Below are 26,406 nucleotides of genomic sequence, written 5' to 3' on the forward strand. Positions count from 1 at the left end.
AAGAATGAATAAAATTTCTTGCCTAGCAAGCAGAATACTTTCCAGAAAATAACATCATAAGTGAGAAATATTTTCAAGATCATATTACAGAACCATGAAAAATTGTTTGAAAGCCCTGTCTCCTAAATTTATATCGCGTGCAGAATCGTCTTTGATTATAATCAAACTCTCCCATGAAAGATTTTACACTCCCATAGGCTCCATCTTTCTTATTTTAATTAAGGACTGTGAAGACTATAGGTACTAGGGTTGTGCTGAGGCAGCGAACGATAACAGGAAATTCTCTGCTGTTTCTTATATATGAAATACAAACAGGCTCCTAATTGAAGCATTTCCCTAACTTACTCTAAGATTACATAACATATCACATGTTCTTTACATCGACACTGAGAAACTGTGTGTATCGACCAATGTCCTTGACCTTTCTCCCGATGTGACCACACCTTATGATTCCTACTCCTGAAAATACAGAGAGCTGACGACCCTCTTCACTCTCAGTAAAAGTTGGGTGATGTCAGGGAGTCGAACCCTTGACCCTTGGATTTATAGTCCAAGACCCTAACCACAGAGCCAGCCTCACATGCATTAACTCTAAATTAGGCCTATTTTTTGAAGCTTTATGAATATGAAAAAACGAATCTATCTAACAAACAAGAAGCTGTTTAGCTGAATTTAAAAAATGAAAGTAAATTTCTTCAAAAACATACCAAGCTGTCTTGTAGTCTTTGGCATACAGAGGTAAGCATTTGAGTAAGAGTAGCCCTGCATGCTGCCTTTGTTGCACTTTGATGCGAGCGGATAAATGTTTCTAGGCATATCTACAAAGGAAAATAAAACGACCCGGCTTCAGAAACAGATAAAAATATTCTGCAAATGTAAGACCTAATTTGCCATTAAGTAAATATGTAGTAAAAGATAATAAGTCACAAATATATATAGACTTCTCTGATTTATGTTTAACTCTTTTCTCCTTTTTACATAATTTTGTGTTTTTCCATTCTTCAAATCTTTTAACTCTCTAACCGGAATCATTCTTAAATATCTGACGCAATCCTAGCCTTTAACTTTTTCTAATTTAAGCATTCATAGATTTAAATAATAGGTTGAAAAAAAGTTTATGCAGACTTACCTCTGCAATGTCGATCAAATATTCACCATGAATTTCACATGATGCAGAACAGGTAATGATCAACAACAACTGCAAAGATTAAAGACATTTTTACAAATACGTCAAATTAGAATAAGGCTTTCAGTTTGATAAGAAATCTGTCCCTGTATCAGTTTGAGTTGACCCTGAGTCTGTTGACGACTTCACGATACTACTCAACGGAAATAAGATATTGTTTAAGAATCTCTTCATTTCACCTACTAAGAATAAACAATTTTTGAAGAGCATAATTCGAAAATAGCTTTGAAAATAGAAAATAATTAGAAAATAGTATAAAAGTGACCATTTTCAAACATACTTAGGTAAACACACTTACTTGTCTACAACGTCAGAACAATGACAGAAAATATTTATGCTAGGAAATATATATACCCTATAAATACCAAGTTTAGGATCGAAACAGGCCAATCAAAAATGCAAACTCATGACTTTTAAAGTTGCCCTGACAATGCCACTTGCCTATAGAAAATGTTACAAAGGGTGAAAACGAACTATTCTTTCATTTAAGAAAAGGTAAAGACACTCGTGCTGATCTTCATGGGGACAATTATATTATATTGGTTTAAGAGCAATCAAATACCATACAAAGATGTTCTGACATTGTATACTCTGAAGAGTGCCAGACGAAAAGCTTTCGTAATATGTTTCAAAACATCCCTTCCTGTTTGCTTTTCTCAAAGCCATTTTAAATTTCTGTACCACATAAAGAATTGGGTTACTTTCTAAGCTCCCGCATCAATAATCTTTACTAAATAAACATTGCTTCAAGAGGGAGTGTAGAGAATGGTTGACTTTACATATGAAAAGTTTGGCTAGAGCTTGGTTTATCTTTGGAACCCACTGTAAGTATGTGAGAAGGTTTTTTTACGTATAATAGTTTCTTGAATAAAATTTATGAAGCAGATTTTACCTTCATTATTTCCATTTGGATATCATCAGAAAACGTTGGTGTGGCTATAATCGTGTTTAGGAACTGAACAGGGAGTTGGTAGTCAATCCCTTCCTCGCCGGTGGAGCGAAACCTGTCATCTGACATTAGTTTCTGCAATAATAAAACGATAGGCGTGAAAAATCAAGACAAATAATTGAGCAATAGTTAAATGTCCAGTGACTTAGTACTATTCGAATGATATACAATTTTTGATATATCTTCCTGAGATGGCAAACGTTTATTGCCTGGCAGTTTTCTTTGGTTATTGACTGGCGTAAAGACTCAAGCTCTACATACAATAGTTTCATTTTAGAGCTTACAATAAGTTAGCAAATGCATTCTTGTGTTGAATTTCCTACAAGCCGTTAGCAACACTGATTAATACTTGACAACCGAAACAAGTCCTAACTCTTTATCTTCAGCCCCCCCCCCCCTTCTTTCTAAGAGTTAAATCTGTGAATTTTTAATCCCTTTTCTCTAAAAACTTCATGCCGCTTAAGAGAGACCAGTTTGAGTTTTCTTCACCGCAAACCGGAGGGTGTATAATTACTCCTCGTAGATTTTGACAATTAATCACCATAAAAATCAACATCTATATCTTCCCTCATCAATACATAATCAACATTCAATTAAACAAACATGAATAATTACACATCTGATCAAAAATCACATTTCACTTATCTTCCATATCAGATTATCAATACAGATATGCTGTTATTCCTTGTTTCCTGCTGTTAAACATTTCAAACCAAATCTTTCAATCATTAATACTTTTAAAGCGCTGTAAGTTATATGAATGCATGCAAACCTTCCGACAGCTATCTAGCTATGTGCAATTAATCTGCAAAATAAAAGCACTCCAACTGGTACCCTGGGTGCCACGGACTTAGTGAAAGACTTGGTCGATAAGGGTCGATAATTGGAAGCCACTGGTACCAAGGGTGTCTCTTTTACCGTGGCCCTGGTACCAAGGGTATCCAACTGGGTGCATGGCTCTGCAGCTCTCAAGTTTTCATGCATCCATCAGCTTACGTTTATTAACAAATATTTCTTGTTGTTATAAGTGTGCGGTAGCAGAAGAGTGCACTGGAGCGAAGAATTAACTTGGATAGGCAATTGACTTCAAGTTTGTTGAAAGTATGCCAGAGGACGATACAGAAATTGTCGAGGATGATGTTGATGTATTGTGATTGCCAATTAATTTAGTTAACAAGATATGGTACTGTATATCACTACACTTCTTACAAAAAGTTCCCTTCATATGCCAAGTGATTGTGAGCAGGAATTTCATTTTAAAATAATTAATGACGTTTCTATGAGTTTTCTATAGTGCAGACCATTTCGGACAGTAACAAGTTCAGGATAACAAAACATTCTGTATGTGTCCGAGAAAATAAACGTCCGAAATTTTTGGCGTTAATTGTATGGTAACGAGTCTGTTTTCCACTGCTTTGCTAGAAAGGATTTGGAGCATATAAGTTGACAAAACTGATCCAGTAAGGATTTTGACATTGGCAGTGCCTTAGAGAAACAGGAGTTATGGAAAGTGTAAATGATAATAAGGGTAGATCTAATATAGAAGATTTATAAAGACATACCTGTAAGCCTGTTAGTGCAAGTGTTGACAATTTTGCAGACCGCGATTCGAGGGCGAATTTGAATGGAAGCAAACATTGTTGCCTGGAAAAGCAATCGCAAAGTCATTATACAAAAGCTGGGGATGAATATTGTCATCATGATAAAAACTATGTGAGCCTCCATGAGGCATATGACATTATACTTAGATCCAGAGAATCGGACGTCAAAAAGAGTTTTGATCCAGAGAATCGGAGTAGAACACACTTATAGTAAAAGATATCGGTACTCAACCCAAATGCTAGGCTGATATATTTTTGCTCTGTCAGATTAGAGAAAAGAGAACAATTGTAATGATCAAAGCAAACATTTAGTAAACTAAAGCTTTTCGTCTGACACTCTCAGAGTTTGAAACGTCAGAACATAGATCGAAAGCCATTTTCAAGTTTTGATCGAAAGCCATGGTTTTAAAGCCATTTTCAAGTTTTGTACCACCAAAAGATTGTTTGCATACTTCATGTAATTATCAAGTGTACTTTATGTATGTTACTCACAGAATGACAAAGCATCGTCAAATTACCTTAGTTCATGCGGTTCCAACCTTGATTTCCCATTCTTCGATTCGTATAAGTAATCTAGTAGAAAATATCATATATATTTAAAGCATATTGAAAGGATATTTACTTTTGATCGCTAAATAAGACAGAGGAAATGCTTTACATCTATATTACTTATATATCAAACATTTTTTCTTCATAATTATCTTTTTTTCAATAACTTGCAGTATTTCAAACAAAAGGTTTTCTTTGTGAGAATTTTGAAAGATCAGCTAATGACTTTTGTACAAAAGAATGCTTCGCAATGCTACGAGCTCAGGGAGCTGTGGGGGAGCATTAATTACCCGTCGGTTATCAAGAACCAGCAGTTTATGGCACATTGAAATTCAAATCAACATTTAGTCACGTGGGCACAAGACAAGAATGCATGTTTAAGCATAGCCAGTTTCTTGCAAAAAATCAAGTCTTTTCAAACAAACAAAAAGTTGCCTAATATAATCCCGCTAGCGGAAACAAGCAGTTGATTAAGATACCTTATAACGCAAGCGGGTCATGGGAGAGCACAAAACACGCAACGATCAATTGATCATCATCAGGAACCTTCGAAAATTTAAACGATACCAGCTACTTGTATTGAATTTCAGCAAAAGACCCGACAATGGTTGTTGAATAGAAAATGGTCAGGCACTTGTGGCAAGAAAAACCTTTAAGACCACTCTTTCACAGCAGCTTCAAAAAACAACACGAATTGCGGTTTTTTTCCTAACAAACACTAACCAAGCTTTCTTCTATTCAATTTTTTGCATAAGCAAGATTACGGCCAATTTTGGTTTTACAAAATCAGCTGACTATACTCTCGTGTAGAACAAGCCTCCTTGTTAACTCCTATTTTTATCCTATCTTTCTTGGAACTCATGAAAATTTAACCTTCCTAAAATTCAACCTTCCTAAAATTCAACCTTCCTAAAATTCAACCTTCCTATGCTGTCCTATCATTTACCCAAACTTTTGTGTTACCCTTGGTTTCTTTGTTTCCCTAAGTTTCTTGGCATAAAGATTTCTTGGTACCGTCGATATCCAAGTCAGAATGGCATATGAAAAGACGACATCCTTAAAATGTGCTTAAGACAGCCCAATATACTAGAGTATTACATTAAATTTCATTTTGTGTATAAAATCATCAACTGCATTACGTCTACCGACTCCCCTTTACAACAAAAACAGCACAGGTTTACCACAGTAGATGAATAGGTTTGTTACTTTGATTTTCCCTCTTGTTAATTGGAGCAAATTCCAAACAAACAATGACCAGACTATAACGTTTATCTGGAAAAGAGCCGCAGCATATGTACACCGTAGAGGAAAAAACAAAGCTGAAAATTTCACGACTACGTTCACTTCCGCTAAAAACCTAATGAAGATTTGGGGTAGACTGAGGGCAATGGTTCATCATTTCTATCTAAACAGTAGTAGTTCGTGATTTTCTTACTATATTTGTACACACTAGCTGTCAAATAATTGACTACAATTGACTATCTTACAGAGAGCAGCACATGTACGAACTTTGTCGTGTGTAACAAATGAAAATGACACAGACACGTATTGAAACGATGATGATGACCATGTTATTATTTCTTACGAAAGATAAGAAAGCATTTGAAGTTAATAATTTCAGAGCTGCCTTCGATAAACTTTAGTTCAATGTTGAAGCCAATTGAAAAATCAGGGGCTTCGGATGAATTCACAAATTAGGCCATAAGTGAAATGAGCATCAGTGAAATGAACCACATTGTAAAAGTTGTAAATCATTATAGTACAGGTGATAAAGGCAAATAAAGCCTTATGTTATTGTAAAAAGTTAATGATAGTGTTAAAACAAACTTTTAGTTCTTCAATGAATCAATGAAATCATATTTTGATCAGTTTAGTTCCCAAGTCAGAAAGTAAACTTTAAGTTTCATACCGTTAGCAGTGACGCAAGCTTCTTTCAAGTGTTTCAGCCTTGCTGATGTCGAGTCTCTCGAAATTTCTTCTAAAATGTCCTCCATTTTGGATCCGACACACGCGCCACTATCCAGGGGAAAATTCCATTGCAGTAACCGAGATTATTGTTAAGCTCTGCAAAATATATCAAAATCTTGGAAGGAAACAAAAAGCTTTCATTTACCGCGACTTCAAAATGGAGGACTCAAAGCAACTGACAAATTTTCGTGCCCAGTCAACCACGAAAGCACCAGGTGATCTTTAGATACCGATTAAGGTAGCTAGATTGGAAATGCTAGCCTCTTAACAGGTTCCATTACAGTTACAGTTGAATAGCGGGACAACCTGCGTGATCTTTTCTAAAGAACCGGTTTAGCCTCCTTTTCAAATTTCATGTAGTATCCCTAAACTGAGGCTAGAACCAAGCAGAGGCTTCTCCAGCTGAAAACTTGAAAAAAACAGAAGGCGATCCGATAACGCAACATTGCAATCTCTGGTTGCATATAAACCTATGGTACTTAGTCGATGTTGGACAAGAATGAAAGGGGTAGCTTTGGGGACAAGGAAGTTTGTTTACCTTCAATGGCTTACAAAGTAGCTAAAGACAAACGAAGTAAGAACGAACTCACGACAATCTCAAGACGAGATTGTTGGAAACGATGACGTCCTCCGAGACAATCTTAGAGGAATGAAAGGCCCATCACTTTTTACTCTTGATGTTGGGTTGTAATAATACAAGCTTGTTTGTCGCATTATGTGTCAGACACAAAGTAGCAACTTACAAGCGAGGCTGCTCACGTGCAAGGCAGCCCCCTTCTTGGAGAAAAAGAGCATGCGTAATAATGATCAAGTTCCATGCGCATGATCCATGAGTCAAAGATGGGGGTCGCCTCGGTTATTCAAAGACCTTTTCCTGTTTGCCGATTGATTTGAATCTTTTCAGCGTAAGTTTATAACGGGTTCCAACCTTGAATCTTGTTAAGGTATGCTTATTGTGATGTGCATTGTATGCAAGGAGCTTCGTTGAGCACTGAGCTGTGGCCCGCGATTTGCATTCATGACAACAGAAAATGATCAACGAACAGAGCTTGGCTTTAGGAAAGGCACTGATAATATAGACAGAAGAACGTTCGTTACGGATAGCATAAGGGCCTAAGCTATAGAATGGGTTATTTAGAATGGCAAGTCATTATGAATGGTTAAGAATACTTAGAACGGGTCTTTAAAGAATGGTACTCTGTAAAGAGTGGAGAGAACGGTAAAGTCTATACATAACCTAGCGAAAGACATTCGTCAATCAGGCTACAATACCTCTTAATGTATCTTCTGTTGTGAGCAAGCTTGGAGTCTTTAGGGCAACGGATGAGGAAAAATTTTGATTTGAGGGGAAGCTGCATAAAATGGCATTCTCAGTTATGAGATAACAAAGCAAGCTTGAAAGGGAACCGACCAGTATTGTAGGAATGATGGAATTATTGGTAGGGAACCATTGTTTGAGAACAATATGAACAAAGGCGATTCTTTATTTAAGTGAAAGGATTTCTAACTTTTAGAGGGCCCCCGGAGAATGATTGCATATACGGCCCTAGAACTGATAAAAATAATGTCAAATTCTAGAAACAACATCGTAAATTCTTTATTTCAGCTAGTAAGATTTCGCGAATTTTATATTAATTGAATCAATAATAATTATGATAGTTATGGTAATAATAACATGTTGTTGATAAAGGGAGATAAGCTCAATGCAAGAAATAAACCGCTTCTTTATCGCAATATATTTAGCTCATTCTAGCAGTTCTTACATTATTTCAAATTCAAATGACCATCACCACAGACAAAAAGATTACAAAATTGAAATAAAATTAACTAGGTGCATTTGCAGATAATATACTATGCATAATACTTCTACGAAATTGTTAACGCAACACGCGACAAACACGCGACAAACACGCAATAAACACACGGTAAACAAATGTTAAGAACTAAAACTTGTGATCAAATTAATAAAATTCTTCAAATATAATTTTGCCAATAAATCAATGAATGGTTACCGTGCATGAAGTTTTTCTCAAGTTCAACCTTACGTTTCTTGTCGCGTTCTCCCGACGATCCCGTGTTTATTCTTGTGTTCATCTCGCATTCACTTTTTCGTTCATTCTTAGGGTAATTCTCGCGCTCACTCTTGCCTTCCTTCTCGTGTTCAATCTTACGTTCCTATTTGCGCTCAAACTTGTGTTAATTCTTGTGTTCCATCTCGTGTTCATTCTTACGGTCCTTCTTGCGCTCACACTTGCGTTAATTCTCACGTTCACTCTTGCGTTCCTTCTCGCATTTTAACGTGAGACCTATCGTTGACAACAATACAGCGAATTCTTAATATAAACTTACTAACAAATGATAAATTTTTGTACACAAAAATACACAACACTAGATTCACAGAAAAATTTCCTTTGAGCATTCTTCTACTGTTAATGCAACTGTGCCCTCATTTCTGCATTATAATGTAATTTTCAGCAGAAAATTTATCTATGAGAGTATGATAGTGACGTAAGCAAACGTTATACATTACACATAAGCTGCAGGCCTTGGGCTGTGTTAGAAAATAACCCGTCCTTTTCATAAAAAAGTATTTCGGGGGCTTGATAAGAATCACAATGCTATGTACAAACTTACCATGATAAGCAATTTTATGATAGACCTTAAGGACTTTGCGAGTCTAGAGGCATTTAGTGCTATATTGTATTCTTCCATTTCAAACGAATACAAAAACAGCTTTATTACGCTCAGCAAGTATTACCGCTCTATTATAAACACAAGGCATACAGCAAATCACATGACCTTGCCTGGATCAGGGTCGGTCCCGCTATGCCAGGGTCAGTTTGATCTGCTATTAATAGATACTGCCTTGATACAAAAAGCATCTAAAATCTGTGATACAAGCTTGCAATCTTGGCCAAAAGTATCTGTGTCATTCTGAAAATTTTGTAGTGTAAACGCAATCTTGCTGAGTTGACCCTAGTGTAAGATATTTCCTTATTTGTGTTTTAAACGTGATGTGGACGCTCCATATTACTATGTAAGTCTCAAAGTCTACCGAGAGCCAACAAAATTTGGCCACCTTTAAACTTTAGTTCGCTTTATTATAATCACTCTTTAAAGAGACCGTTTTTGGTAATAGACAGTTTCAACATTTTTACATAGCAGTTCTTGTATTGAAATTTTCTTAATTGGAAAAACAAACCTTGAGGTTTTTTCAGTTTTATGCGGATTTTTATTGCAGGATTTTACCGTAGCCATTTCATAAGCAAAACATTGAAAATAAGCAGTAGAAATGGTTTTCTTTAAAAAAGCCTATTCCATGAAGCATCGTTTGGTTGACAGATTCACAAGTAAACATCAAAATGTTTTCCAAAATACTTATTTCCATTTATTCCAGCCGCGTTTTATACTCATTCAGTTCAGCGTGTATCCGAGCCAGCGCACACACTTTTATATACTTGTTGTCCCTGACAACGGGGCTGATATCATGACTCGTCCTAAGTGGGGTTGATAAACGAGAACGACTCCGAGATACAATCGTTGTTGCACGTTTTGGTTATGCATAGATGCTGTCACTATCAGCGCGTACGACACTTGAACTTGAGTCACACAGCCCAAAGTATACTAGATATTGATGAGGTGTATAAATTTCATATTGCAAGCGCGGTCAGATTCAGTGGGTGCGGCATTGCACGGTAGACGCTTCAGATGAATCGTCATCGCTTTCGCCGTCCCGTTCTTCTATTCTAGCTCGATATCCCATATTCATTAACATAACTTCTAGCGGATCTGCGTTCATTCTCTTTTGATTTGCGCGTACAAGACTTTCTAGTTCCTTCTCGCGGCGAGGATCTTTTATTACGTTCTCTTTGTTCAAAGGAGCCCAAAGTCGGACGACCGGATCGATGCCGCTAGTAGCGAGCAGACAAACCGACGGATGCGGCTGAAGACAGTTTACTATTGATTCATCACCATGCCATGCTTCTACTAAATTCGTTGTCGCGCGGTCCCACAAAAACATACATCCGCAATCACTACCTGCGACAACGAACTGCCCATTCTGTCCGAAAAATATCGCTTCTTTAATATCCGTTGTTGTATTGCAAGCACCTACAAACCTTTGAGTATAGTCGTGCGCTTTCTCTTGGCGTAGTCGCTCTGCCTCGGATGGCGCGGGGTGCGGTCTTCGTCTTCTGCGTTTTGAAACGTTTGAACCGCTGCTGTTGCTGTTCTCTTCAACATCTAGGAAGAAAATATTACAGCTTAATTTCTCATCTGAGACCTGATTGCTTTCAATGCCTTAATGTCATATTAAGAATATGAGCAGTATCTAACTAAAACCAAGTTTTCGGAGTTGTGAAGGCAAACAAAACGCCCAAAGTAAGAGAAATTTGCACAACGTTTTAATAGATGAGAAATTAACAGACTTAGCCGGAAACTTCTTTTCTGCGGTGAAATTAATTTTCAATGCTGGCTCACTTGTCGAGGCAAATTGAAATCGTTAAATTTGTCTATATAAAACGTCTGCACTTGTTCAGAGACAAAAAAAAATAAATAGGGTTGCAAAACGGGGTTGCAAAAAGCTAAAGGTATATCCGAAACGCTTTATCTCCTCCATGCCCAGAGGATACCTATCAACGGATTCAACTAAAAAGAGCCATTCGCCCTTCAAAAGTGTAGATACAAGTAGATTGGGCATTGAATGATTTGTTTTCTTCGTGGATAGAAAGAGAGAAAAGAAAGAGAAAGAGAGATAAGAAAGAGAAAGAGAGATAAGAAAGAGAACAATTGCCGTGCTTGACAAGAATTGTTTGCTGTTTGCCTCGAAGCACCAAGACTATATTCTTCTTTGTTTGGTTTGTTTAGCTTAGCTCTTTTGCAGAAAAAGTTGTAAAAAACAAAGCAATCGTGAAGAGGTGAAGTGGATCTCGGTTTTATATTTTTGCAGGCAACTGAAAATGTGTTTCTTGGCCTTTAAACTATCAACAACAAAGGCGCAATACGGAATCAGTACATTAAAGTAGACGCCTACCTTCACTATCGTTGACCGCTGAAGTTCTGATATCCCTCTCCAATTTCTTGGTGGAAAACCCATCCGCTTGCTCTGGAAACTTGTTCTTGAAATCGTTTAAACAATTCATCGCTTCTTGATACCATTCCAACTCGTATAGACAACGAGCTTGACGGTAATGGGCCTTGCTGTGATCCGGATCGAGGCTGAGAGCCATGTGACAGTCTGATAAGGCAGCGTAGATGTCACCTTCCCTGCAGTGATGATGATTATGTTTAATAGATTATAATCAATTAACATAAATCAGGTTACTACTGTATAATATCAACAATTGTCTCTCCGTTTTACATGTTAATTAAATTCACTGATTGTTGCCAATTCTGTAGCCCTTTCCGCAGAATAACATTGATGGTATGACCGGAAAGAAGGACCATCACACATGGTTGAACGGCGTAATTGGCAGTGATGTTCAATTTAAATATCTCTGTTTATTGTTACATCAAAATTAATAATGCTAATAAATTTTTAAGCTAGGAAATTTTGCTATACTCTGCTTTTAAATTCAGACGTACGATCAAATTTTCGATCATTATGGCGAGCAGAATTGAGACAGCTAAAGTTTATCAATTTTACGGGATATAATTTGCTAAATTCTATTTGTGAATTCAACTGAACTATGTTTAACTTACAACAGAGAAAATAAAACTTTACAGCTGTACAATTTTTCTTAGCTTTTAAATTCAAATTCAAACACAACAAGGAAGAGCCCTTACCAGCCTCTTTTCAATAACGCGGCAGCCCGGTTCGCGTACAGCAACGCACTGTGAGGGGCCAAAGATAAAGCTTGGTTGTAGCAAATGACTGCCTGGAAGTAATTCTGCTTCGAGAAGCAATCATTTCCTGCGATTTTTAGCTCTAATGCTTTCTCAGACAATGTTTGAGAATCTTCAATTTGACATTGCGGCTCGGTAACTGTATTTCCCTGGCTAGCCGTACCAGGTGCAACAAAGGCCGTCTCATTAGCTGCAATATTTGAATTATCGTTTTCAGGTCTCCGTTGGCTACATCTTTGTGTTCTTTCTCCTGAATGCCCCGAGTGAACTGCAGAATAACGCAGCGCCTCGCGAGGATTGTTGATATTGAAAAGATAAGCATGCTCCCCGCCTAAGTTAGTCAATATCTCACGGCCATCGGGGCTGAAAGAAAGATATGTCACAACGTAATGTCGATACTTCTGCGGGTGATCGCGTCCATACCTTTGTGGAATGTGTCCAGGACAGAAATACGAAACGCAGCCAGGAGGGGGCGAGATCTCGTCAACTTTGCGACCGTTACTCTTGCCACGCGCGTCATGTATGCTATGTAACGTCAGCATTCGCGTGTCGTAAATACGAGTGAACGGATCGCTCGAACCAACAGCGATTAGCTCTGGCCGTAATGGGTTAATGGCGATACATTTCGCCTCACTAGAAGTCGCTACATGAGTATTTAAGTTGATTATGATATTGGAGCAACGGCTGTTCTGTGCACAAGAATGCGGCTGACGGAGGTCGAACTGCCTACAGGGTAACGATTGATACATTTGTGAGTAAACGAATAATGATGTTCTCAATACTTTTAACAGAATATTAACACAAAACAAAGTTATTCTCCTGCTGTTGAGCAGGAGAATAATGAGCCAACATTTTAACGGTTTTGAAGAAATTCTTGCCGATCATTTCTTTTAGACATATTGATAGAACGATTGAGCTTTGAAGCCAATTTCGTCTCTTTGACATTCAAATGTTTGAACCTAGTCAATAGAAAAAGTTTTTTCTATTGACAGTGGTTTGAATAATAATCTGACCTGCATCCACCTAAATGGGGTGTGTACGAGGAAAAAGATAATTACGAACTTACTCCATTGACGTGAATAACAAATGCGAAAAGACGTAGGCCATCAGGAACGAAAAAAGGCATTCAGCTGTTTGTAAATGCTGTTCTTATTGATTTTATTTTAAAATTCCATAACGAAAAAATTGGAATGGTATCTCCTTCTCGCGAAGCGAATAATTTGCTGTGAATTTGCAGAGAATCTTCACATAGAAATCCCAAGGCAATACCTAGAATTCTGCAAAAGGAGTTTTTTCTATTGTGGTGCACAAACGTGGAACGAAATCCCATTACAAATAAGAATGAGCTCCACGATTACCACGTTCAAAAAGAAATTAAAGGAATTCCTGCAAAATTAGCATCCTTTCCCGAAGCACGATCCCTAAGAAGACCAGCATTATATGTAAATTAATCTTTACTTTTTTTGGACTTAGTATATGATAGGGTTTAAATATGACAAAAAAATATATATAATCTTCTAATCCCTCAATTAGCGCATATTTTTCGCGCATTCGCAGCGAGAAATTCCCTTCGCACGAAAAAATTCGTTTCGTGTAAATCAGGCTTTAGACGTCTAGAGCATTGCCCACTACGGGCAAATTCAACGATTTTGAACACAACAAAAATTAACATGAACCTAACCGCAGAAATATGCCATTCATAGTAAAATGTGATTTTATTGGGCTTAGAGCTGTTGTATAGCGTTTTCCACAATGCAATCCAAAGAGCTCCTTTTTACAACTTTTCAAAGTAATTTGCACGCGAATTACTTTAACTAGCTGAAGAAATGGAAATTCATTTAACTTACCGAACGGTGCCATCTTCGGAGCCACTCCAAAGCATATATGGCATATGCGGTGTGACAGCTAGGCGTTTCACGCGATGAAAGTGACACGCGTAAACCTGCGTGGATTCCCGCGAGCTAGCGTTGTGAATGCGCACCTTTGCATCGGCAGCTCCCGAAGCAACAATTGTGTTATTCGAATGAGGTAAGAACTACAAAAAATTAACATACATGTAGATTTTTCATCATCAGGCTAAAAGGAAGCTAACGATTTACAAACGGCCTAAATAAACAAGCCATTACTAATATCCTCAGGATCATATTAAATATATTCAAATCGTCAAATCATAACTTCTACCGCAGTAGTTCTAATTCTAATTATGTGTGTAGGAGTAGTGCTAAAGCGGAATGCCGCCATCACAAACCCGCTCATAACGAATTTTGTGCTACTATGAACAAAAAACCTGGTCCCTTGAAATGCTTTCTGCATAGCATACCCTTGAACCAATGCAGTTGTTCCCTAAAACTATGTTATGTTCGTTTCATTGCACCACTTTGCAGAGTACATCAGACCTAGTAGATTTTAGGCCGTAAATTTTCGTTATATCGTGTTCAGTTTTGTTGTTGATTATGGGAGAGTGAAAAAATTTTGCGATTTATACACAAGCGATGGTGTGCTTTGGCAATCTGGTACAAATAACGATCCTGCAACAATTCGGTAAAGGTGTTCCCTGGTTCGGTACAACCTCGTTATGATATTTGAAATAAAAATTTCTCTTTTACCAATCTTTTGTATAGTTTTCGATGCCGTGCAACATATATCAGTTACTATACATGAAATCATCAACCCTATAAAGTCGTTCTTTATGTCCATTATGAATATATCGTAGCTTTAGCATCTCTTAAGGCTGATTTCCACGAGGCGAATTTCGCGGCGAAATCGCTGATGAAGGCATCAAGGCATGCGCAGTTTTGATTTTTGATTTCGCAGCGAATTCGCAAGAAAGTAGAAAAGAGTTCTACTTTTTCTCGGCGAAATATTTCGCAGCACCTAATAACCAGTCAAAGCATGGCAAATTTGCTTGATTTGTAAAAAAACAATCTTGGAACATTCGCCATGCGTGCAGTTCTGAAAATGGGCACCTTAAAGTTGAGTTTTGGAGGAAATTATTATATAATTTCGCAGCGAATTCGCAGTCTCGTGGAAATCAAAGACAATTTCGAAGCGAATTCGCAGCGAATTCGGTGCGAAATTCGCCTCGTGGAAATCAGCCTTTATGGATGATTTTCTTGCGATTTTCAACCAAAATCAACCAGGAGAATAATCTATTCTTGATCTACCTCTCAAGATGACCTGATAAATCTCTTGAACACAGCATTTACCAACCAGCCTTCTCAAGTGAAATCAGAATCTCAAGAAAATTAAGAAAAATGTTCTGGCTATCTTTTTTGGCTGTCCTGGCATAACGGCTTCAAGGCAAATTCAAGAAAAAACAAATTACGGAACAGATTTCCAGATAAAGCTCCAGATGAAAATGTTTTAAAGTTTAAATCATCTACCTTGACAGAAAAAATGTTGCCTGAGTGGCCAGAATTGATTTTACATCCCAGTCTGTATTTTAGCGCTTCCCAGACAATTATATTGAAATCGTCTGATCCAGACACGAGTAGTCTAAAACAGAGAAAAATCTTATAGAAAAATCGTATGGTGAAAATAAATACCGTTAAAATGTCAGAAGTGAATATATACACTCTTTTTTTTATAAGAACCAGTAAATTTGAGTTCAGGCTGATTGTTCTTAATTATTCCGAAAATCCAAGGCTGGATTGTTCTTAATTTGTTCTTAAATTTATAGGGTATAAGCAGTGCGATTTCTAGCTTTTCGTTCTGGGGAGGTGTTCAGGCCTCTTTTGCCAACAAAGTGCGTAGAGACAAACTTAATTTGCCGCCATGTTTTAATATTCATCGAAAAAGCACCCACACATGGCTGAAAATCCTCGTTTTTGAGATAAAATGTTGTTCAAAATTTCATTTTACAGTAGCTCAGCCTCAGCTTGTTCTTAATTTGTTCTTAAATTTTGACCCATTTTGAGGCTCGTCTTATAAAATTGTTCTTTTAAAAAAAAGAGTGTACGTGACGAAAATTACCCTGGGCAGACAAACTGTGAAAATCACAAACACAAACCAAAATATCGTGAAACGTTAAAACAAGATCTCTGAAACTGAAAGTCTAAGAAATCTAAAGGAAACTACATCAAGGCTATGGAAGTTATTTGATATCTTCTTCTTGCACATTTTGTAGCAAATAATATTTTTTCTATCGCAATAATCTTTCCATATAATTTTGACTTTATGACTGCTAAACATGAAGTCAATCTAAGGTCAAGCAACTATACTTCATTTTCTGTTAATCTGCAACCTTGATCTCTGTTGAAACTATTCTGAATCATAAACCGTGCTACTTGCAATTAAAAAGGCGCCATACTGTCATTTTGGTAGGCGATATTTCTCACCAAGTCAGGCATGAAAACATTTAACCAGGGTACAACTTTCTTGTAACTTTATTTAAACTTTAAGGGATGAAGAATCAGAATTTCAAGAACCCTGAAGGCTGGTTCCTTTAATCAAGTTTCTTATCAAAACAGTGTATTCCAAATTAAGAACCTCGATGATTAGATCTTTAAAACGTATCATTACCGTAAATCCTTGGATTGCCCCCCCCCCCCTCGAAAAAGCCCCCCCCCTCGAAAAAGCCCCCACCCTAGAACTACAAATTGTCAATAAGCCTCCCCCCTCCCCCACTCGAATAAGCCCCCATTTCTACCCTGAATTCTCGAATTGGACCCTTCCATTTGATGATTTTTGACATCTGAGGCTACCTATGGCGTTTTATTGAATTACCACAACAAATTCATACTTTTGGTAGTAATTAATTAAATAATTCGATTGAATAAGAATAAGCCCCCATCCAAAAGTATAAAAAATAAATAATTCGAGGATTTACGGTATATCTATTTGCTTAATTGCAGCATGTCTCTGCACAGCTTACATTCGTCGGGCAACTGAGAGATCCGACAATATGACCAGTATCGTGACAGAAAAAGAGACCAACGGACAATGCTGCCAAATCCAGACAACAATGATAATCCACCAGGCAACCTTCGAATGACGTCAACAGAGAGATTTGGTATGATGCCGTGAATGAGGTCACGAGAGTCTTACATCACAGTTATGCAACGAAATGGTATTACATGCAAGGTATTAATTAGGCCTAAACAAGTTGCGAGAAAGGAGACCTTGCACGACTGACATTGCATGCGAAGGTTACTTCTTGTTCCAACAGAGACACGTGACCAATGCGAAAAGGCATTATGCAGCCTCTTCGAAGAAGCAGAGAACCTCTCCGCGTGACCGTGTATAGCCATATCTTACTGTTACTCTTTAAGGTTTTCCATAATTTTACCTGATCTCGGGCGTTTCATCGCCCCTCTGATCGTGGGCACAAAATATAGTATGATTTTTCCGCATAAACCTGGGACAGACTATATGTTAATGGCAGCAAATTATTAATGGACAAAGGGTCTCTATGTACTTTTATGCTTCCGATGGTATCTGTCTATAATGTGCCTATTGTAAATTGTCACGAGTATAAATTAATAAACCCCAAACAAGATACACCTAGCACAATCGCTAACCTGTTTGATAAAGAAAGCTCAAATTAACAGCCTATAAAAACTGAAGGTTTAAAAACTCATCGAGCGTAATGTAAGTAGCCAGAGTCGACTGTGTACACAATTTCAAACTTGGAAAAATCGTGCAAGTTTGACCTTTTAGAAATTTAAACAAAGGCATGTTTGACGCAAATGATACCACAGTCCTGAATATCTTCGTTGGTAAGAGCATAAAATGCAAATCACATTTCTGTCTGAGCCAATTACGAAACACAAAGAAATCATAGGATGTTTAGTCGCTGGTGGCATTTTGCAAGAAGGTGCAGGTCATACAGGACAAATATGCTGTTTATTAATAGTTAACTGACCGAAATTTAAGCTCTTTAACCATTACTTAATACGACAATAATGAGTATAGGTTTTTAAATGCAGAAAAAATTTGAATGAATGCTAATTCATCGGAAGGAAATAAAACTATGCCATCTCTTTCAATGAAATGATACACAGTTTGGTGCTAGATTGATGCTGCTAGAGGAACATCGAACTTATAGTTGATACTTAAACCCTGTGTTCTGTCGGTGAAATTTCTACTAGGGGGACCCTGTTATAAGTCAGTTCAGTTTCCCTTTTGAACAGATTCACTTGTAGCCAAAATGAGTGTAAGACAGTACTCAGTACCAACATGTCCTGAGAAGATTAGAAGATGAAAAATGCGGTTCATATTTTGTTCACCAAAGCTTAAGGATAATAATTCGGAATTCTAGATTTGTAACATTCTCTGTCCGTAAATCACTGCAGGGAACAAAACGCCCGTATACCTTTCGCATACTTCTATATTAATTGCCCAATACCAATTTTTGAATGACCAGAGAGGCTGCAAAAGGCTTTAAAATTCTGGTAATATCATTACCATAGTTCAAGTCATTTTCAAAAAGGCTATTAGAAAAATAATATGAGGTTGCATTGGGTTTTTAATTTCTAAAAAATAAATAAGAATGACTTACGACCCATCGTCGCTCCACTCGAGGCAGTTTACACAGCCTGAATGTCCCTTGAAAGGAAAAATGAAAATTAACAAATCGGTTCTGCAGTCATACAGATTTAGATGTTGCTACTGCACTGAAACAGCTAAGTAAAAGTTGGCCTATTTGTGGTTCTATTTTATTGGCTTTCCTTCCTCGCAGTCATCATGCTTTCTGAGATCTGCATAGATGTGATGGTTACATTCTGTATATATCAACATCAGAGCAACGTTTTGAATCGAGAAAGCGAAAAAATATCTCAAAATATGCGAAAGAGTTTGAATTGCAACAAAAAAAAGCGCGATTTCTATGAAGAAATGTTGGAAATTTTACTGTGAAGTTCATTAAGTGGTATGTTTAGTCTTGGAATCGAGTAAAGAAAACGATACTAGAGAAAGCCAACAATGATAACATCGATGCAACGTGTTTCTGACGGCAGATCTTGTACTACAACAAAACTAAAAACAGCTGCATATAACACAGGTAAAATATCACAGTGCATATTGAAGAGCACAAATATAAGCACGTTGCTTGGATGAATGCCATCTCACGAAAAGGCTGCATTTACTGTAAGCAATAAGATACCAAGTAAACAAACATGGCATTCTGCTGAAAGTTTACTTTTATTCGTGACTGCAAAAAATGACTTAATATCAATCAGTGGCATACCCAGGGCCGGAGTAGTGGGGGGGAGTCTGGGGCGTAGTCCCCGGAATTTTTTGGACCACGCCCTTCAAACACGCGCAAATGCGGGGAAACGCCCATTTTGCACAATTTTCCGCCATTATTCGCTTTACGTTAACTACAGAAAATAGCAAAGTATTTTACAATTGTTATTGACACAAGCATACAGCATACAGAATATGGACAAATCTCGAGGATCATATTTTAGAAAAGTTGGGGGGTCCGGACCCCCCTATTCCCCCCCTTGGGTACGCCATTGATATCAATACAGGTTACTCGATTAAAAAGAGTGACTGTAATGGATAATTAGTCAAAGAGACTCGAGCTACGAAACCTTAAATGAAAACTTTACTAGCATGAACTGGATTGATGTCAGTACAATTTAAGGAAAAGTTGAACAAAAGGAAGATTCCACCAAATATTCATTTTTATTTGCTGCCAACATAAAGCTTGTTCTATGGGAAACCTAATTACTACTGCAATATAATTAATTCCCCAAACAAAAGAAACATTACTAAAAGTGTGCGAGCAAAGCTTATAGAAAACATTCTATACACATTTAAGTTTTTTCAACCAGCAAAATATGACATTGTTAGGACTGGATATTGTTGGCTAGAAAGGAGCTGGTTGGTTCCAGCTATGTACTTTACGTAGAAGTAACATATATGCATTTCTAAGATGCAGCTCAAATCTCACACCTGAACACAATCATCAGATAAAAATTATTTATACAGTATTACCTGGATGCTTTTAGTACTGCTTTATTCCAATATTACAAAACTCAGTATAGCATTGACTATGCATGCATTTTACAAAAAGTTGTGACAAACGGTCAATCAACATTTTGTGCTGCTTGTAAAAAGTGAATATATATATAATGTATATGTGTAATTGATCCTAAAGGCAATTTTCTACATATTTTTTTACTCTACAAACAGCCTGCTAAATAGTAGCGTTGTATCGTACTGACCTCTAGCTCTTTGACAAGACCAAGTCTATCAGCAAAATTTGGTGTTACATGAAGGGCTCTTTGGAACAGCTTATGGATCGAGTTCTGCAAAAAATTTAAGACCATTAATATTTTACAGGATTAATACATGAAAAAATATAAATATGTCTTGATGTGGCAAATAAATAAACATCATATTTAATTAGATACATTATAATGTTTCTCTATGTATGTGGTGCCTTTAATACCACTGCACCATTAATACCTGTTTGAAAGAATATATTTCAGCAACACTCTAAAGGTGTTGATACAAGGTTGGTTGTCTCTCAAAATGTCCTGGTCAGGCTCATATGCAAATTAGAAACAGCATAAATGGCTAGTAACATTTATGCGAGTGTCTAAAATAGAACATATATTTTTTCCTTGGGCCTGCAAGGACTTTATTTCTGAATACCAGCTTACTTCAGAAACTATTAAAATACAAAATTGAAAAAACATGTAACTCAAAAAATTCTTACTTTATTAATAATTCTTATTAATAAATTCTTACATAAACCCTTACTTTATCTGCTGAACTAGCTTACAGTGACCTTCTTGTGCTGCTGAGTTGTGGTATTGCCACTGAATGTTGAATCAGGCAAAAATAGTATACTCCTGTACACATGTATATTATGAAATCTTGCAAAATAATATTCCCTTTGGAATATATCATACTTAATGAAAAAGAATACCCTTTGGAATGACAACCCATACAGATGTATATGTAGCTAAGTCCTGGACAGATAATTAATCATGAAAATCAAGGTTCAGTTCTTGGCAAGGTGAGATTTACAGATACCCCAGCAAATTTAAGGTTAAAACTTCTATATGCCTGGTGACACATAATTTCATAGGTGTACAAGGTGAGTGCAGGTAATATAGGCGTACAAGAGACTGGAATATTTTTCCCGAAAAATAATAACGCCCAAATTTTCATGGAGTATCCTCTAACACATGTGAGCTTCTAATATTAGTCAAGAAATGATTAAAATGCAACTTCATTAAAATAATGCTAGCTAATAAGCATTTTTAAAACTTCACACTAACGCAGTAAAGGGCACCTTGATTCAGCTTTTTCAACCTTTTTATCTACGGCACATTATTTGCGGGAAGTTATGTATTGGAGAATTTTCCACAGCACACTAGGCTATACCTCAAGGCATGCTAGTGTGTCATGACACAGTGTTTGAAAACATTGCCTTTAGTTTGATAACCAAGGGCCCCAGACCAAAAGGGGTCCAAGGTGCTTTTACATTCATATCTTAAAAGCTTTGCTCAAGTTCAAAAACTTTTGAAAACTTTAAGAGTTCTTCAACTGAAGCTTTAAAACTCAGTTCCCCCTAGCTAACGAGAGAAAAATTCTCATTTTTATATTTTTCTTTTGTGTTTGACATGCTCTACACCATTGAATGTTATCTTCTTGCTCTCGGACACCAATTAGTGAAAAACTGACACAAACTGACATTTGTTCGAAAGTCAGTTGTTTCATCAATTATGAGAGCATAATAGCTGCTTTCTTTTACTTCTTCAGCAATCTTTTCGAGCACTATTTGAGGTGTTGCTCTTCTTGTTCCTTTTTACAGTTTTTTTCTCACCCAACAAATTTTTACATTATTCTATTACTGCTGAAAGCGCTCACGATTAAGAACACTTGATTTTTTCATCTTAGAGGTTTTCAAACATGTTCAAAATGTAGTTTTTCTTATACTTTTTGTTTTTGGAGAAGGCTCCTGCCCGAATTTTGCCCGAAAAAATCAGCTGCCAAAATCTAGGGGGGTTTAAGCCCCCCAGCCCCCTGTCCCGTACGCCTATGCGAAATATAAAAAAACATTGTTCTAAAAACAGCTTAGATAACTTAGAATTAGGAGAGCTGCCAGCTATGAGAACTTCCAGGCCTAGCAATCACAAGGTGTGGTCACTTCAAGATGAAGGACCAGGAGACTGCTCAATAAGCATGGGTTCTCAGTGTACTAAGAGCTACCTTTAGAAGCTAGGCAGTACAAAATACAAATGATCACACAACCTTCCCTATACATCTTATTTTGACATAATTTAACTAGTATCAAACCAGCTTTATGTTGTGTGTTATCCAAATGTCTAGTAAATAGTAAAAAAGCTCAATTGTTCTTTTAAGATTGCTCATGACCAGTAAATTTTTATTTTGAGCATAGTGTTGTACGAATATTTTAGGCTATCTTGACTGAATTTAATTTGAATTGCACTTTTTGTGCATTATGCCAAATACTAAATAACGTCTTTATTTGATCGCACAAGAGGTTGTAGTTACAAATTTGCAACTTTAAGAAACCTGTCTTCTTTAACTTGCAATAAAAATATATCTGCAGAGCCGGTTTGTCTGTTTCGTCAAAGGGCCTTGAAAAGAAATTTGAAAAAATGTGATGTTGGTTTATACTCACAGCTTGGTACTCCCGTCTCACAATCCAGCTAAAGGTATTCTTGTGCTTAACTGAATCCATTTTTCCGCTAGCATCACTCTGCACAATGCAACCTTTAAATCACTTCATCTTACATGACCGACCTAGAGACGACCTGTACATCGAGACAGAAAATTGCTCTTGGCCTAAGTTCTGCATCACGCAAACACGGACCCTGTAAATGGACACCTAGTTAAGATTATGCCCCCGGTTGTTTTCTTCTGGCACAGCAAGTACTAGGATACATAAATAAAACCTCTTGCTAAGTATCTTTGTGGACTTTTAAACGAAATGTTATTATCGTGATGGCTGACTGCTTCTTTCAGGCAAATTCCAAACCAGACAGCAAGAGCTTTGATTGTTCTGGCGTGGATACAAATCATGAACAAAGTTGAATTGGATTATTATTACAGACGCTGGAATTTCTTGTGGAAAAAGGCGGTAAATTCAAATGCCCGAAAGTTCTCGTCACTAATCGTCGGTGACAAATTTTAGAAAAAAGTCTCGTAGTTTGGACCTTGTCGGTGTCGTAACCAAGATTTTTACGTAGGCGATGGCTTGGCCAATATATAAACACATTTTTCCACAAAAGAATTTTGAGATAAGATACGCAGTTGAGTTTGAAACACTGAGATATGAGTTTGTATAAAAGCTTTCACATCTAAGAACATCTAAGAAATGTGCACGTGATGTGTTCTGGCCTCGCTTGCCGACAAAGTGATAGAGATGTCCTTTATTTGCAGATATGTTTGAAAATTCACAAAAAGTGCCCCTTGATTGGAAAAAAGTGTCCCTTGTTTCTGCGATGAAAGGTTGTTCAAAATTACAGTAGTTCAGCCCCAGCTTGTTCTGAATTTGTTCTTAACTTTTGACCAATATTGAGGCTCGTGTTCTAATAGAATTGTTCTTATAAAAAAAATTGTATGCAATTTGAGCTTGGATTCACGGTTTGGATTCTTGCGACTAGCTGCCAATGAGACGAGTGAGATTTGATCTTGCAATAATTAGCAGAAGAAAGTCACACTAAGGCAAGTCAGACAAATTATTGAGAGGCATGGAAGGTCTAAGGGGAATGAAACAACGAGGCTGTTACTAAAAATGTAACATTATTGGGCATTCTGGACTGTCTAATGACAGCTCAGAACTTATCTTTATGACCGATTTCTTTCGACATCTAATGTGAGACAAACTTATTATTGACAATTGTAATTCTGTTGAATTGTAGGCACCATCTGCAGTCTTGACCAGATGACTATATGTCCTTCCCCACTGCATGGTGCAAATAAAGTAAGTTGTTTTTCTCTTTAGGTTTTGATTGATAAAAAAAGGCTGTTACCATCCTTTTCAAGCATTCAAGCATATTTGGGTATATTGTAACCCAGCAATGCTTACAGCAAAAACAAAGGGTTATTCGGAACAAACCAAAAAGACCAAATCTCAGTCTTTAAAAAAAACCAGGGACATAATAGCAGGGGGTAGAGGGCAGGGGTCATGGGACTACAACTCCCCGAAAAGCAACAGAGTCATAAAAAGTTTCAGAAATTCTGCTACCTTTTCAACAATTTCAGGAAAGTTGTAGTTTTAACCTCTATCCCTCCCTTGGAAAGAGTGTACATTTTTTGCATAGTAAGGCATCAACAAATTTCATGTCATTAAGAAGAGGGGACAGGCGCCCAACTCAATAAATTCCAACAATCTGTATCTAATCTGTGTACGTCTATAGCTGTCTAAACAATCTGGGTGTCACTATGTAGGCCTAAGTAAGGAAATCTTGCGAAAAGATTTTACAGGCAAGACAACATTTTGAATTCGATTTATAATAGAACACCGAAATGATGACGTCACATCTCTTTTGAGAATTATTCAATTTAGAACATATAACTCAAAAAAGCCAAAAAACATTATGAAATACCTCAAATGATGAAAATCAGTTGAGTTTGTTATGAATTGACTGAGATCTGGCCACATCAGCACAGGCACCTTTCCCATCAAAGCACTGTCTTTGGGCTTGGCTTATTACTTAATGAACCAATTCCAGAAAAACAGCAATCCATATGCAAACCTGAAATCTTTCATTGGCCAAATCATACACAATTTTGAACATATTTAACTGACTCTGTATACTGTGACTTAGTTTATGCTTTTCTTTTAGAGTTTGTGGTCAAAACCCCGGCGGGTCTACTCTCATTGTCTAGTGTAAGCACCCGTGTCTTCAATTTCTCTGAGAAAGGAGTTCAATTTTGCCATATATCTAGGACCTAGGAAATATAAACAGGAAATGTATGATATGGGAATCTTAATATAGTTTGTAATTTTCCTTTGTTTGGCTTTATTTCAACTACTTGATTTCAGGAAAAAGGGTATAAATTTTCTTTGGTTTCAAAAAAAGGGGAATCAAATTGGAATCAATTATAAGGGATAAGGGTCAGTTTTACATTTGTTGTGTGAGATGACCCACCGGGGTCAAAACTAAGAAATTCTAGCAACAAATTTTGATGACGTCACACTTCGGTACTCTATCAATTCAGAGCTGGCTGGATATAAAATATTTTGCTGGTAACTATGTAACCATTTGATATTTTCTCAAAGAAACACCTAAAACACCCACACTTTTCACAGCAATAAATTAATATTTTCAATAGATGGAGAAGCCAATTTGCGAACAAGCTGATGAAAATGGAAATGATATACCAACTGTCTTCTTGACCTGTCAAATAAACTTCATCTATTCTAAATGAATAATCAACCACTTGTTAACATGCCCTATCAACGCTCTTCGGCCAAGTAAGGACCAATCAGATATAATCACATAACTGTGAAAATAAGATGGGGTGATGATGGGGTTTTCACGAAATAAGAGATGCTGAAGTGCCAAAACATTTATTAATTCACATCAACTTGAATATTCAAACCTTTACAGTGAAATTTTGTCACCTTTCTTTAGCAAGTAAATCATCTTTTCCTAGAAACAAGAAGATCAATGCCTAGAAACAAAGAATTAACAAACAAAGAAAGTTGATGGAAACAAATAATTTGAAATTCATGACTATCATTCTATGCTCATAATACTTTCTGATATTCCTATCAGTATCAGTAGAATTACCATCAGTTCAAATATGGGTTTGTTCTGAAGTATCTTCAAAATTAACTAAAAAAGACGCGTTTTTCTGTTTCTTCAGCTAATTTATGAAGACGTCTGTTGACATTTCTCTTAAATGTTCACTTCAAACAAATTTTTCTTCTATAACATCGTCGAAAAACTGGCCTTTGGAGTTTGGTACACTTACAGAAATGTTTGGAGCACCTGAATGAAACATGCTATGTTCTAACAGAGAATCTGGATCAAACGATAGAAACTGCCAGCACTATTTGATTGCCAGCTACAGGCAGCAAGACTAAATTCTCAATGACGATTGTTCATGTTTCACTCATGTTGTAGATCAGTAGGTGAAAATCTCATGTCTTAACAGAAAAAAAATCACGTCTTAACAGAAATGATGATTCGGTTGCCTATTTTCCTCAAAATTGATACGAGGAAACGTACGAGATGATTGATAAATTCCATCATGAAAAAATGTACAAACTATGTGACAATTTTCCCATGGGTTGAAAGTGAAAATTTAAGCGTAGGAGCTTTGATTTCGAAAACCTCAAGAACCAGAGGCGATAAGGGCACGCAGTGGGC

At 36.9% G+C, this 26,406-nt stretch overlaps 2 protein-coding genes across 4 annotated transcripts in view; both read right to left on the reverse strand.

Annotated features, from left to right (window-relative positions):
* Nucleotides 1–6,679, reverse strand: part of LOC135685561 (brefeldin A-inhibited guanine nucleotide-exchange protein 3) — a 29,401-nt gene extending 22,722 nt beyond the window's left edge. For all 3 annotated transcript variants that reach the window (XM_089112660.1, XM_089112659.1, XM_089112658.1), the window contains exons 1-6: nucleotides 6,195–6,679; nucleotides 4,255–4,309; nucleotides 3,698–3,779; nucleotides 2,079–2,210; nucleotides 1,130–1,198; nucleotides 708–818 (exon numbers count right to left, since the gene is read on the reverse strand). In XM_089112660.1, coding sequence (XP_088968786.1) covers nucleotides 708–818; nucleotides 1,130–1,198; nucleotides 2,079–2,210; nucleotides 3,698–3,779; nucleotides 4,255–4,309; nucleotides 6,195–6,279 — 534 coding nt within the window. In that variant the 5' untranslated portion in view covers nucleotides 6,280–6,679. The remainder of the gene's footprint in view (nucleotides 1–707; nucleotides 819–1,129; nucleotides 1,199–2,078; nucleotides 2,211–3,697; nucleotides 3,780–4,254; nucleotides 4,310–6,194) is intronic.
* Nucleotides 6,680–9,447: 2,768 nt separating this feature from the next.
* LOC135685177 (WD and tetratricopeptide repeats protein 1) lies at nucleotides 9,448–23,151 on the reverse strand. Its single transcript, XM_065201011.2, has 8 exons — nucleotides 22,704–23,151; nucleotides 20,269–20,352; nucleotides 18,597–18,643; nucleotides 15,481–15,592; nucleotides 13,945–14,132; nucleotides 12,038–12,823; nucleotides 11,286–11,518; nucleotides 9,448–10,495 (listed from the first exon to the last, which is right to left on the reverse strand). Exons 1-8 carry the CDS (start codon nucleotides 22,761–22,763, stop codon nucleotides 9,927–9,929), a joined length of 2,079 nt encoding a protein of 692 aa, XP_065057083.2. The 5' UTR covers nucleotides 22,764–23,151; the 3' UTR covers nucleotides 9,448–9,926.
* Between the last annotated feature and the right edge of the window lie 3,255 nt (nucleotides 23,152–26,406).

Source organism: Rhopilema esculentum, chromosome 15 (assembly GCF_057945365.1).
Source record: "Rhopilema esculentum isolate cy_ngs chromosome 15, ASM5794536v1, whole genome shotgun sequence".
In the NCBI taxonomy this organism is placed as follows: domain Eukaryota; kingdom Metazoa; phylum Cnidaria; class Scyphozoa; order Rhizostomeae; family Rhizostomatidae; genus Rhopilema; species Rhopilema esculentum.